Source organism: Bos taurus, chromosome 15 (genome assembly GCF_002263795.3).
Source record: "Bos taurus isolate L1 Dominette 01449 registration number 42190680 breed Hereford chromosome 15, ARS-UCD2.0, whole genome shotgun sequence".
Classification (NCBI taxonomy): Eukaryota; Metazoa; Chordata; class Mammalia; order Artiodactyla; family Bovidae; genus Bos; species Bos taurus.
Window position 1 is genome coordinate 49,355,437 of NC_037342.1, and position 14,158 is coordinate 49,369,594.

At 38.5% G+C, this 14,158-nt stretch overlaps 1 protein-coding gene across 1 annotated transcript; it reads left to right on the forward strand.

Moving 5' to 3' along the window:
• The first annotated feature begins 9,562 nt into the window (after positions 1-9,562).
• OR52AE12 (olfactory receptor family 52 subfamily AE member 12) lies at positions 9,563-10,525 on the forward strand. Its single transcript, NM_001390079.1, has one exon. The coding sequence runs from the start codon at positions 9,563-9,565 to the stop codon at positions 10,523-10,525; it is 963 nt and encodes a 320-aa protein (NP_001377008.1).
• The last annotated feature ends 3,633 nt before the right edge of the window (positions 10,526-14,158 follow it).

The window sequence follows — 14,158 nt, forward strand, 5'->3', positions numbered from 1 at the left end:
CATCACTAAGAAACCTTAGCTACCAACTTTCCACAGAGGACTCATTGTCCAAATCCACCACTGTTATATATTTTAACCATTCCCAAACAATTGGACACTACAATGGAAAATGATCAACTGAGGATTTGAAGAGAGCCACAAGTTGTCTTATTATATGAGGTATTATTTCAGACAAAGTACGTGGAAGTAAGAAATTGTCTAGATAGCAAACTGAACATATTCATGCGTATAACTGACATACACATGAATGTAATGTGATTTGATACTAGAAAATAAAAATGAAATGTTCTCAAAGTTAAAATTGTTCTGATGCAATTGTTGCAGTTCTTTTTTAGTCTCTAAGTCTTGTCTGAATTTTTTGTGACCCCGTGGACTGTAGCTCTTCAGGCTCCTCTGTCCCTGTGATTTTCCAGGCAAGAATGCTGGAATGTGTTGCCATTTCCTTCTCCAAGGGATCTTCCTGACTCAGGGATTGAACACCGATCTCCTGCATTGCAGGTGGATTCTTTATCACTGAGCCACCTGGGAAGCCCTACTGATGCAATATCTTTTTAATGCAAGAATTGAGGTTCCTTTAACAGAGTCATTTCTGTATATGCAGCTCATGGTAGTCATACTGTTGAAAGAATATACCCTAGGAAATAGGTTTAAAAAAATGAAAAGCAGAAAATGATTCTGCAGACACTGGCCAGCTCTGGAGGGTCTAATGCTTGAGTTACAGGACAAAAACCTATGAGAGATTTAGATTTAAGTTACACTAAAACGTCCAGTTTTCACTCGGAATTTATTGGGAGCTTATTGGGTTTCAGTACATTCTTTTTAATAGGGCTCATAGTCTCATGCTGGAGATGAACATGGGAATGAACGGGGGCATTTGATTTAATAACACTTAAATTCTCAATAGTTTTTAGGCAAACACATAGCTATTTTGCAGAACAGTTTTACTTATCCATAGTAGAGATAAATTGATGTCAAAAATAAATAATATTCAATTTTACTTCAAGAAATATGTGAGCTATGGGCTGAGATAAATGTAAAGCAAAAAAGCATTAGTAAGTTTCAGTCAGTGCAATTCACTAAGAGAAAGTATACCATGGGTAAAGGGAAGTGTATTTTTAGGAGAAATCAAAGTTATTGATGCAGTGAACAGTATAAATGTAGATCATTGGTTTAGAGCAAACATGGAGATGGAAAGGGATTATTTCTTTTCTGTCCTTAGATGGGATGGTAAGATAAGTACATATTTAAAAGTGTTTTCCATAGAATAGGAATTTTCAAGTAACATAATTTGTAACAATTTCAAAGCCACAATATTTAATATTGTATAAAGACAAGGTTCATTACAAACAAAGCTAGTGGAGGTGATGGAACTCCAGTTGAGCTATTTCTTAAAAGATGATGCTATGAAAGTGCTGCATTCAATATGCCAGCAAATTTGGAAAACTCAACAGTGGTCACAGGACTGGAAAAGGTCAGTTTTCATTCCAATCCCAAAGAAAGGCAATGATAAAGAATGCTCAAACCACCACACAATTGCACTCATCTCACACACTAGCAAAGTAATGCTCAAAATTCTCCAAGCCAGGCTTCAGCACACGTGAACCATGAACTTCGAGATGTTCAAGCTGGATTTAGGAAAGGCAGAAGAATAAGAGATCAAATTGCCAACATCCATTGAATCATCAAAAAGCAAGAGAGTTCCAAAACACATCTACTTATGTTTTGTTGACTATATCAAAGCCTTTGCCTGTGTGGATCACAACAAACTGTGGAAAATTCTTAAAGAGATGGGAATACCAGACCATCTGACCTGCCTCCTGAGAAATCTGTATGCAGTTCAAGAAGCAACAGTTGGAGCTGAACATGGAACAATAGACTGGTTCCAAAGCAAGAAAGGAGTATGTCAAGGCTGTATATTGTCACCCTGCTTATTTTAATTCATATGCAGGGTACATCATGAGAAAGGCTGGGCTGGATAAAGCACAAGTTGGAATCAAGATTGCTGGGAGAAATATCAATAACCTCAGAAATGCAGATGACACCATGCTTATTGCAGAAAGTGAAGAAGAACTAAAGAGCCTCTTGATGAAAGTGAGAGAGGAGATTGAAAAAGTTGGCTTAAAACTCAACATTCAGAAAAATGAGTTCATGGCATCAGTCCCATCACTTGATTGCAAAGAGATGGCAAAACAGTGGAAACAGTGACAGACTTTATTCTGTGGGGCTCCAAAATCACTGCAGATGGTGATTGCAGCCATGAAATTAAAAGATGCTTGTTCCTTGAAAGAAAAATTATGACCAACCTAGATAGCATATTAAAAAGCAGAGACATTACTTTGTCAACAAAGGTCCATCTAGTCAAAGCTATGGTTTTTCCAATAGTCATGTATAGATGTGAGAGTTGAACCATAAAGAAAGTTAAATGCTGAAGAATTAATGCTTTTGAACTGTGGTGTTGAGAAGGCTCTTCAGAGTCCCTTGATGCAAGATCTAACCAGTCCGTCCTAAAGGAAATCAGTCCTGTATATTCATCGGAAGGACTGATGCTGTAGCTGAAACTCCAATACTTTGGCCACCTGATGTGAAGAACTGACTCATTGGAAATGACCCTGATGCTGGGAAAGATTGAAAGTGGAAAGAGAAGAGGATGGTAGAGGATGAGATAGTTGGATGGCATCACCAACTCAATGGACATGAATTTGAGTAAACTTTGGGAGTTGGTGATGGACAGGGAGGCCTGTTTTGTTTCAGCCCATGGGGTCACAAAGAGTTGGACACAACTGAGCGACTGAACTGAACTGAAAGACAAGGGTAAGGTTAGGCTTATTGAATTTGTTAATTGTTAACATTTTGGGGTATTCACTATGTTTCAGCCACTTTTTAAGGTAATCTCATTCATTTTAGCTTGCTTTTATTTCCATGAATCTTCTCATTTGTTATAGAAACCATATTTCCATCATCCTTATAAAGAAACCAAGAGAAGGAGAAGTTAAGTAATTTTTTGAGATGGAGACAAAACATCTCTTAAGTAGAACAGCCAGAATTTCTATCTAGTGAATGCTACTGTTCAAATATTATCTCTCACAAAAATAGCCACCACTTGTTAGACGCTAACAATATACTCACATATATTCCATATACATAATACTCAAAACAACAAAACAAAAGTAAAGTATATTTCTATTACCCACGTTTTAGAGTTAGGAAAACTGAGATATAATTTAAAGGATACAATTCCCTGTAGTTATATGATTTTCTTCAGTAGTATTCAATAGAGCAGATGCAGAATCAAAGGATTTAGATGCAAAGTTGGTGTTTTGGAAAATAGACAAGAAAAAACGGAAAGGAAATAAGACATTTGAGTATTCTGATGAGCAACATTTTGCAGTTATGTTTCACAACGTCTGTTTGTGTAGATAAAAGGAATTTGAGCTCAGTGTTAAAATTTGGAAGAAGATTAGGTGGTGGTTCCTATGATGCAGTATTTTGGAATTAATGTTTTCAGAGGAGCGTAATTATAGATGATAATAGATACATGTGTGATGATATAAACTGTAGTGTAACTCATTGTTAGAGGAATGAAAATGGGAATAATGAATGAATAGTGGGATTCATCCATATACAGTCCAAAGTCATCTATTAATGTAACAATAATGCAGGTTTGATTAAGCAGGCCCAACAGTACTTCAATGAATGGATTTGAGTTCTAGTTATTTTTAGACATCAAAGAAGATGATGAAGAGTGCTTTTCGTGGGTGGTTTGAAAGTGAAGGGAGATGAAAAATAGTGCAAGGGATGAGGCTCCTGACCACTCTCTGTTTTACCCCAATTTAAGAGAAGGGCATATTTAAGAAAGTTTCCATTTTATTTTTCTTACCACCTCTTTCCCTTCTTTCTTTTTTCTCTATAAGATGAGAGAATGGGCTGGAATTTTGTGAGATGAAACTGAAGCTATAGACATGAGATAAATAATCTTTCATTTCTCTAGCTTTTTTATTGGAAAAAAAATTGGTATTAATTATTTTTCAAAGTATAATTGTTTTCTCTCAAGCCCTAGAAACTTAAGGGGCTAAAAACATAGATTCAGCATATATAAATTGTTGCTCTTTACTATTTTAATATACTTGACATTCCTTTAATTGTAGCAAATTTGGAATAACAATGGCATCTAGAAAGAAAACAAAACTCAAGGTAACATATACATTAACACATTTGCTTATGAAGAAGAAAAGTAGGTTTGAATTTATGCCTGTCACTCAAAAATGTAGTCATGGAATGCTATTTTCAATGTCTCAAAAGAATTTCTTCCATACCCAGTTAGGATGTAGCACCCTGGGGTCATTTGGAGGTAAACTTATGACTCCAAATGCTGCTTTATAGAAAGAAGCACAGTGTTGATAAAAATTAAGAGAATCTGTTTGATTAGACCGGAGAATGCGTGAATTTGATGATAAAGAGATATTTAGGAAGCCTGGAACCAACACTCCCCTCACTTACTGACACAGAGCATTAGGTGCTGGTGGCTTAGATGACAAAGAATCCGCCTGTAATGTGGAAGACCTAAGTTCGATCCCTGGGTCAGGAAGGTCGTCTGGAGGAGGGCATGGCAACCCACTACAGTTTTATTGCCTAGAGAATAGCCATGGGCAGAGGAGCCTGGTGGGCTACAGTCCATGGATCACAAAGAGTCAGACACAACTGAGTGACTAAACACAGTACAATGTGGTATTATCAGGCATAAAGATGTCTCAGTCAACATAAAATCACTGACAGTTTAGCTGCTTCCACAATATAAAGTGTGTAGAATACTGGAGACATAAATTCTTTAAGATATGTTTCTTTCATTTAATGTTTTATATGATAGTAGAGTATTTAAAGCAAGTAAATGAATAATTTCCAAAGGATGTAATATCTGTGCACATCAGTGTGTATAAAGGATATAAGCTTATTGCAAAGGAGGGGTCATTAATTGTTCAAAATGGACAGCAAAGAGATTTAGATAATGTTCATTAGGGATTAAAAAGATAAGTAGAAGTTTATCAAGTAGATAAGGGAAAGTAGAATCAAGGCCAAAGCTAAAAAAGATCTAAAAGCATAGAAAAGTAAAAGCAGGTAGTATGATCCCAGAGCTGCTAGAAGTCCTGTATACACTGAAGGAAGGCATGGCAAGATGGAAGGCTGGAAAGAGACTGGGAAAGGATACAGCATAGATTACATTTTTCGACATAGAATTTTTTTTTATTAAATTTTTTTTTTTGAGTAAGAGAATGCATTTAATGGTAAGATTTTAAGCAAGCTAAACCATATTTGACTTTCGAAGGATAGCTGATAATGCAAGACGGACTTTATAAACAAAAATATAAACTGCCTTAAAATATGTGTGCAGCATTAAATATCATAGCTGAAGGAGATGGAGAGGGATGATATATGCTATATTTGAAGGATAGTAAATAATTCAAGTCAGCAAGATTTAACAATTGCTTGATTTTAGTATTAAAGCTGCAAGGTCAAGGAGCAAACGTAACTCTGAGATATTTTTACCTAAATGACTGTGTGCATGCTCTTGACAGCATATGAGATACACTTAGATGGATAGTGGAGCTTCCCGGGAAAATATGAATATTGTTTGGGATATCTTGAAGAGCGATTATATAAGACATTGTACAAACAACTAGATTTAATCCGTAATAGGTAGTCTGCAAAGCAGCATTTGTTTTTCTAGCACCGTGTTCTGTGAAGGGGCAAAATTCCAAGTAAGGGACTCTCAGCTAACTGATTGGGATGCAATGCCAAAGTCTGGAGGCAGAAGGAATATTGTATCTATACATTTCAGAAACAGATACAACAACAGAGCAACAAGAAGTTGTAAATCTGTCTGCTGAATATAAAGTAATGAACAACCTAATCAATTTCATTCAAAATAGGCCTAAAATGAAATTGAACAGATTCTCCAGAAGATCATGCTCTTGGAGTCATTCTCTGCAATTCCCTGAAGGTAGCCTGGTCCCTTTAAGTCAAAGCTACTTAACATCTATCTCTTTGGATTATCTTATAAGTAAATTCATTGACAACTAGAGATGTATTTGCTAATATCACAAGCAATTAAGTTTATTTTTTTAATCCTAAGAAATTTTCTTGGAGAGATATCATGTTTGTATTTCTGTGTGTATTGTCTGTGGAGAAGGCAATGGCAACCCACTCCAGTACTCTTGCCTGGAAAATCCCATGGACGGAGGAGACTGGTAGGCTGCAGTCCATGGGGTCGCTAAGAGTCGGACAAGACTGAGTGACTTCACTTTCACTTTTCACTTTCAGGCATTGGAGGAGGAAATGGCAACCCACTCCAGTGTTCTTGCCTGGAGAATCCCAGGGACGGGGGAGCCTGGTGGGCTGCTGTCTATGGGTTCTCACAGAGTCAGACACAACTGAAGCCACTTAGCAGCAGCAGCAGCAGTGTATTGTCTAGCTTGTTGTACACCTATTCCTCTGTCAAACAGTCATTTGAGTTTTTGGGTCTTTCAAAAGCAGAAAAAATTCTGAAACATGAAAAAAAACCTAGACAGGTATCAGTTACTCTTCTTATTACATTTAAATCTCATTATTTATATACTCAGTACTCCTAGTTTCTCACCTCAAGTCCTTACCTCTGTCTGAGTTTATAAGACTCATTTATGTTGTAGTAATACACTAAGTCTGGGTTCCTATAATTTAGGTAAGATTAAATATCTAAAGTCTTCTAAATACTTTTAATGACTAATTTAAATTTTTTTTCTTTTTTTAAAAATTTTATTTTATTTTTAAATTTTACATAATTGTATTAGTTTTGCCAAATATCAAAATGAATATTTTAATTCTTATATTCTTACAAAGAAACACCCTAAATACTGGGCATAGGTCCAGATATGTCTATTTTAATAAGAGAATGCACATACTATATTCAGAAAGTTTTTATCTACACATGTAATATTTGAAAATTCAAACAAAGAGTATTTTCAATAGGAATATTTATTCATATTTAATGAGCTTTCATACCAGTGGCATGCAGGAGCAAGATTCTAGATATAATAGCAATTCGATTTTTTTATAAAGTATGTCTTATGAAGACTGAGAAGCACATCCCACAATTATGATACTAGAAGGAAACTCTGTCCTAGGAAGGTTGCTGCTGCTGCTGCTGCTAAGTCTCTTCAGTCGTGTCCGACTCTGTGCGACCCCATAGACAGCAGCCCACCAGGCTCCCCCGTCCCTGGGATTCTCCAGGCAAGAACACTGGAGTGGGTTGCCATTTCCTCCTCCAATGCATGAAAGTGAAAAGTGAAAGTGAAGTCGCTCAGTCCTGTCCGACTCTTAGCGACCCCGTGGACTGCAGCCTACCAGGCTCCTCCGCTCATGAGATTTTCCAGGCAAGAGTACTGGAGGTTAGAAGACATTTATCACAACAAAAGACAAGGTCAGAGCAGGAATCATAGGAAGATACTTGTGACAAGGAGACCTTGAAAACCGAATTGTAGCTGCTTCCTTGGAGAAGGCAATGGCACCCCACCATTAAGACAGGATGGATACCAAAGCCAGAGGCAAGAGCACAAGCCAGGGGTGGGCAGAACACCAGCCAAGCTTTTATTATTCCATGTTCATTTACAGCAGTGTTTTTATTATCTGAAAGGGTAAAGAAGTAAAATTTTCAAAAAAGAAAAAAATTTGGAGGGTGTGGGAAGTATCATTTGCAACTGTTATATTCATTTCTTAAAATGCTAAACAACTTTACATGTAAATCTTTTAATTACATATCATAAGTTTTATGGGATGTTGAACAAAATTAACTACTCTTTATGGTTCAGAAAAGCCAGTTCATCATTATGACCGAAAACATAGTATAGGCTGAAAAAAATTGTGTGGATTAACACACGTCATTACATAAGTACTTATTTTTCAGTTACATAGACAGACCAAGTTGTGTAAGTATAACCATGGCAAAAACTTGTATTTAGAGAATATGCATTTAAAATTCTAATGGCCTATTTTCATTGTTCTACTGTTTTCAGCAGGCATTCCACACTTTTAGGATATGTTTCTGATATATCTTATGGTTATCTTTAAGATCTTTTAAAGATATTTTCTGAAATAAAAATGCATTAACCAAGAGTGAGGATAGGAGTTTATTTTTAGTGTTCATAAGAATTTTGGTTCCACTTAAATTGTTTGTATTTCTTTTTCTTCTTTCCTGATTTTTAGTTTGTCTGTGAGCTAGTATATTGCTAAAACTACAATTGCCTTCTGTGTGTGTGCTCAGTCATGTCTGACTCTTTGTGACCCCGTGGACTATAACCTCTGGGCTCCTCTGTCTTTGGGATTTTCCCAGCAAGAATACTGGAGTGCATTGCCATTTCCTTCTCCAGGGGATCTTGCCAACCCAGGGATCGAACACATGTCTCCTATGTCTCCTACACCAGCAGGAAAATTCTTTACCACTAAGCCATCTGGGAAGATCAACTGCCTTTTGTATAACCTGTTAATTATTGTGTGCATGAATGTATCTCTGTATATTTCTATATGCATTTTCACACTTGATCAAAAATTCCCTAAGAATAGTGCTTTGTGTTCTTTCACACAACCCAGAAAACAGTTCTTTGGATTGTTTATGTCACACAACCTAGGCACACAGAAGCAGAAATTTTATCATGACCTGCTTACTTATTAGATAATAAAAATGAAAGAATGGAATACAGTAAAACTGTAAGTCAGGAGAAAATTTTTAAATAACAATTCAGTCTTCTTAATTCCAGATCAAATATTGGAATTTAATATGGTAAAGTGATTTACCTATCCACAGGAGAAGGCAGGAGAAGGCAATGTCACCCCACTCCAGTACTCTTGCCTGGAAAATCCCATGGATGGAGGAGCCTGGAAGGCTGCAGTCCATGGGGTCGCTGAGGGTCAGACATGACTGAGCAACTTCACTTTCACTTTTCACTTACATGCATTGGAGAAGGAAATGGCAACCCACTCCAGTGGTCTTACCTGGAGAATCCCAGGGACTCGTGAGCCTGGTGGGATGCCCTCTATGGGGTCGCACAGAGTTGGACATGACTGAAGTGACTTAGCAGTAGCAGCAGCAGGAGAAGGCAATGGCAACCCACTCCAGTACTCTTGCCTGAAAAATCCCATGGACAGAGGAGCCTGGTAGGCTGTAGTCCATGGGGTCACGAAGAGTCAGACATTTACTGAGCGAATTCATTTTCACTTTTCACTTTCATGCATTGGAGAAGGAAATGGCAACCCACTCCAGTGTTCTTGCCTGGAGAATCCTAGGGACGGTGGAGCCTGGTGGACTGCTGTCAATGGGGTCGCCCAGAGTTGGACACAACTGAAGCAACTTAGCAGCAGCAGCAGCAGGATAGCAGAAGTTTTTAAGAAAAGTCAGCTCCTCAGAAAGACCATTTTAAAGTGTCTAAAAATTCCATATACAGGACCATGGAAGAATTAATCTGTCATCCTTCTTTTGGCTCATAGGGAGATTCACTTGCCTATTTTTATCGGAGCATGGGAACTGTCCAGTTTTAACATGGCAGACAATGCTACTCATCACTACATTTCATCTTTCTTCTTGGTTGGTATTCCTGGGTTGCAAGATTTTCACTGCTGGATCGGCATTCCTGTCTGCCTCCTGTTTTCCCTGACCCTGCTGGGGAACAGCATAATCATCATTACCATCAAACTAGAGCCAAGCCTCCACCAGCCTATGTATTTCTTCCTTGGCATGCTGGCAATGAATGATATGGCCCTTGCGTCTTCCACAGCCCCCAAGATGCTTGGCATCTTTTGGTTGGATGCACATTGGATTGACTTTGATATCTGCCTAGCACAGTTGTATTTCATCCACACATTTTGCATAATTGAGTCAGCCCTCTTAGTTGCCATGGCCTTTGATCGCTATGTAGCTATTTGCATCCCACTACAATATACAACCCTCCTGACAACAACAATGGTCATGAAAATGGGTCTAGCTAGTGTGGTCCGAGCTATCTTCCTGGTTTTGCCAGGTCCCTTTCTCATTAGAAGACTACCATATTATACCAAATATGTCATCAATCATGCCTATTGTGAGCACATGGCTGTGGTGAAATTGGCTAGTGCAAACACCCATGTTAACAGAACATATGGAATCTCTGTGGCCTTTTCAGTGATGGTACTGGACCTTGGGCTCATAGCCACATCCTATCTCAAAATCCTCCAGGCGGTCTTCCGGCTCTCCTCTCAGCATGCCCGCTCAAAAGCACTGGGCACCTGTGCTGCCCATGTGTGCACTATCCTTGTCTCCTACACACCTGCACTCTTTAGCTTTCTAACTCACCGCATTGGCAAGAAGGTGCCTCCAAGCGTCCATATCATTTTTGCAAGTTTGTACCTTCTGGTGCCGCCCACAGTCAATCCCCTTGTGTATGGTGTCAAGACCAAGCAGATTCGTGACCGAGTGACTGGTCTCTTTTTCCCAAACAAAAAAGTTTCTGAAAACGAAAACTTGTAAATTCCAGCCCACATTTGTAGAACATGATCCTCAAAGTCATGGCTACAGTGATGAATAACACAGCTCTAGTCTCCAACTATTTTTTCTGCGGTTTTCTATGCCTTAATTATGACAAACTGTGGAAAATTCTTCAAGACATGGGAATACCAGACCACCTTTCCTGCCTCCTGAGCAATCTGTATGCAGGTCAAGAAGCAACAGTTAGAACTGGACATGGAACAACAGACTGGTTCCAAATAGGGAAAGGAGTACATCAAGGCTATATATTGTCACCCTGCTTATTTAACTTCTATGCAGAGTACATAATGCAAAATGCCAGGCTGGATGAAGCACAAGCTGGAAGCAAGATTGCCAGGCGAAATATCAATAATGTAAGATATGCAGATGACACCACCCTTATGGCAGAAAGCGAAGAAGAACTAAAAATCCTCTTAATGAAAGTGAAAGAGGAGAGTGAAAATTTTGGCTTAAAACTCAACATTAAGAAAAATAAGATCATATTCAGTCGCTCAGTTGTGTCTGACTCTTTACAACCCCATGAATCACAGCACGCCAGGCCTCCCTGCTATCATCAACCCTCGGAGTTCACCAAAACACATGTCCATCGAGTCGGTGATGCCATCCAGCCATCTCATCCTCTGTCGTCCCCTTCTCCTCCTGCCCCCAATTCCTCCCAGCATCAGGGTCTTTTCCAATGAGTCAACTCTTTGCATGAGGTGGCCAAAGTACTGGAGTTTCAGCTTCAGCATCAGTCCCTCCAATGTACACCCAGGACTGATCTCCTTTAGGATGGACTGGTTGGATCTCCTTGTGGTCCAAGAGACTCCAAGAGTCTTCTCTGACAGCACATTTCAAAAGCATCAATTCTTCGGGCCTCAGCTTTCTTCACAGTCCAACCCACACCCATACACGACCACTGGAAAAACCATAGCCTTGACTAGACAGACCTTTGTTGGCAAAGTAATATCTCTGCTTTTCAATATGCTGTCTAGGTTGCTCATAACTGTCCTTCCAAGGAGTAAGCGTCTTTTAATTTAATGGCTGCAGTCACCATCTGCAGTGATTTTGGAGCCCCCCAAAATAAAGTCTGACACTATTTCCACTGTTTCCCCGCCTATTTCCCATGAAGTGATGGGACCAGATGCCATGATCTTCGTTTTCTGAATGTTGAGCTTTAAGGCAACTTTTTCACTCTCCTCTTTCACTTTCATCAAGAGGCTTCTTAGTTCCTTTTCACTTTCTGCCATAAGGGTGGTGTGATCTGCATATCTGAGGTTATTGATATTTCTGCCAGCAATCTTGATTCCAGCCTGTGCTTCTTCCAGCCCAACTTTTCTCATGATGTACTCTGCGTATAAGTTAAATAAGCCAGGTGACAATATACAGCCTTGATGTACTCCTTTTCCTATTTGGAACCAGTTTGTTGATCCATGTCCACTTCTGACTGTTGCTTCCTGACCTGCATATAGGTTTCTCAAGAGGCAGGTCAGGTGGTCTGGTAGTCCCATCTCTTTCAGAATTTTCTGCAGTTTATTGTGATCCACAGAGTCAAAGACTTTGGCGTAGTCAATAAAACAGAAATAGATGTTTTTCTGAAACACTCTTGCTTTTTCGATGATCCAGTGGATGTTGGCAATTTGATCTCTGGTTCCTCTGCCTTTTCTAAATCCAGCTTGAATATCTGGAAGTTCACGGTTCATGTATTGCTGAAGCCTGGCTTGGAGAATTTTGAGCATTACTTTACTAGCGTGTGAGATGAGTGCAATTGTGCGGTAGTTTGAGCATTCTTTGGCATTGCCTTTCTTGGGATTGGAATGAAAACTGACCTTTTCCAGTCCTGTGGCCACTGCTGAGTTTTCCAATTTTGCTGCCATACTGAGTGCAGCACTTTCACAGCATCATCTTTCAGGATTTGGAATAGCTCCACTGGAATTCCATCACCTCCACTAGCTTTGTTCATAGTGATGCTTCCTAAGGCCCACTTGACTTCACATTCCAGGATGTCTGGCTCTAGGTCAGTGATCACATCATAGTGATTATCTGGGTCATGAAAATCTTTTTTGTACAGTTCTTCTGTGTATTCTTGCCACCTCTTCTTAATATCTTCTGTTTTTGTTAGGTCCATACCATGTCTGTCCTTTATTGAGCCCATCTTTGCATGAAATATTCCCTTGGTATCTCTAATTTTCTTAAAGTGATCTCTAGTCTTTCCCATTCTGTTGTTTTCCTCTATTTCTTTGCATTAATCCCTGAGGAAGGCTTTCTTATCTCTTCTTGCTATTCTTTGGAACTCTGCATTCAGATGCATATATCTTTCCTTTTCTCCTTTGCTTTACACAGCTATTTGTAAGGCCTCCTCAGACAGCCATTTTGCTTTTTTGCATTTCTTTTCCATGGAGATGGTCTTGATCCCTGTCTCCTGTACAATGTCATAAACCTCTGTCCATAGTTCATCAAGCACTCTGTCTATCAGATCTAGTCCCTTAAATCTATTCCTCACTTCCACTGTATAATCATAAGGGATTTGACTTAGGTCATACCTGAATGCTCTAGTGGTCTAATAACTAACTTAGATGGCATATTAAAAAGCAGAGACATACTTTATCAGCAAAGGTCCATCTAGTCAAAACAAAGGTCCATCTGGTCAAAGTTTTTCCAGCAGTCATGTATGGATGTGAGAGTTGGACTATAAAGAAAGCTGAGTGCCGAAGAATTGATGCTTTTGAACTGAGGTGTTGGAGAAGACTCTTGAGAGTCCCTTGGACTGCAAGGATATCAAACCAGTCCATCCTAAAGGAAATCAATCCTGAATATTCATTGGAAGGACTGATGCTGTATTTGCAACTCCAATACTTTGGCCACCTGATGTGAAGAAATGACTCATTGGAAAAGACCCTGATGCTGGGAAAGATTGAAGGCAGGAGAAGGGGACAACAGAGGATGAGATGGTTGGATTCCATCACTGCCTTGATGGACATGAATTTGAGCAAGCTCTGGGAGTTGATGATGGACAAGGAACCTTGCATGCTGCAGCCTATGAAGTCACAAAGAATTGGACATGAATTGAGTGACTGAAGTGAACTGATGCCTTATAGCAGCAATACTTTTTTGCTGTATATTTTACTTTAAAAAAACAATCTTTATAAACTTATGTTATAATAAAACCAAATTAGAATGGTATCCAAAAGTGCCACTTGGAAAATATTTAATATATTTCACTAATAATTTTTATTATTGAAAATAATATACTTTAATATCCAATTGTTTCAATATTATATTACATCATATCCCCAAATGTAATATAACTAAATAAATAGTTTAAGAATATAAAAACTCTCAGTTCATTTGCTCAGGTTGATTTTTGAATATATGTTTTATCAATTCATACTAACCACAGTTTTATTTTTATTAATTAGTATGCCTTTAGGCAAACTTTAATTGCCTTTATTACCTAAAATGTATATATGAACCAAAACTACAGTTGTTTGCAGTCTAGACTTCTGATAAGGAAGGTAATAGCTTTCTGTGTCACAATATAAGCTAGGATAACTATGGTGACTTATAGCAAAACCAAAATAATTTAATCATAAGGAAGAGAAATTTCTTTCAATCAAACCATTAGTTGACCAATAT

Coding starts and splice junctions, on each gene's coding strand:
- OR52AE12 (NM_001390079.1), top strand. CDS start 9,563: ATGGCAGACAATGCTACTCATCACTACATTTCATCTTTCTTCTTGGTT.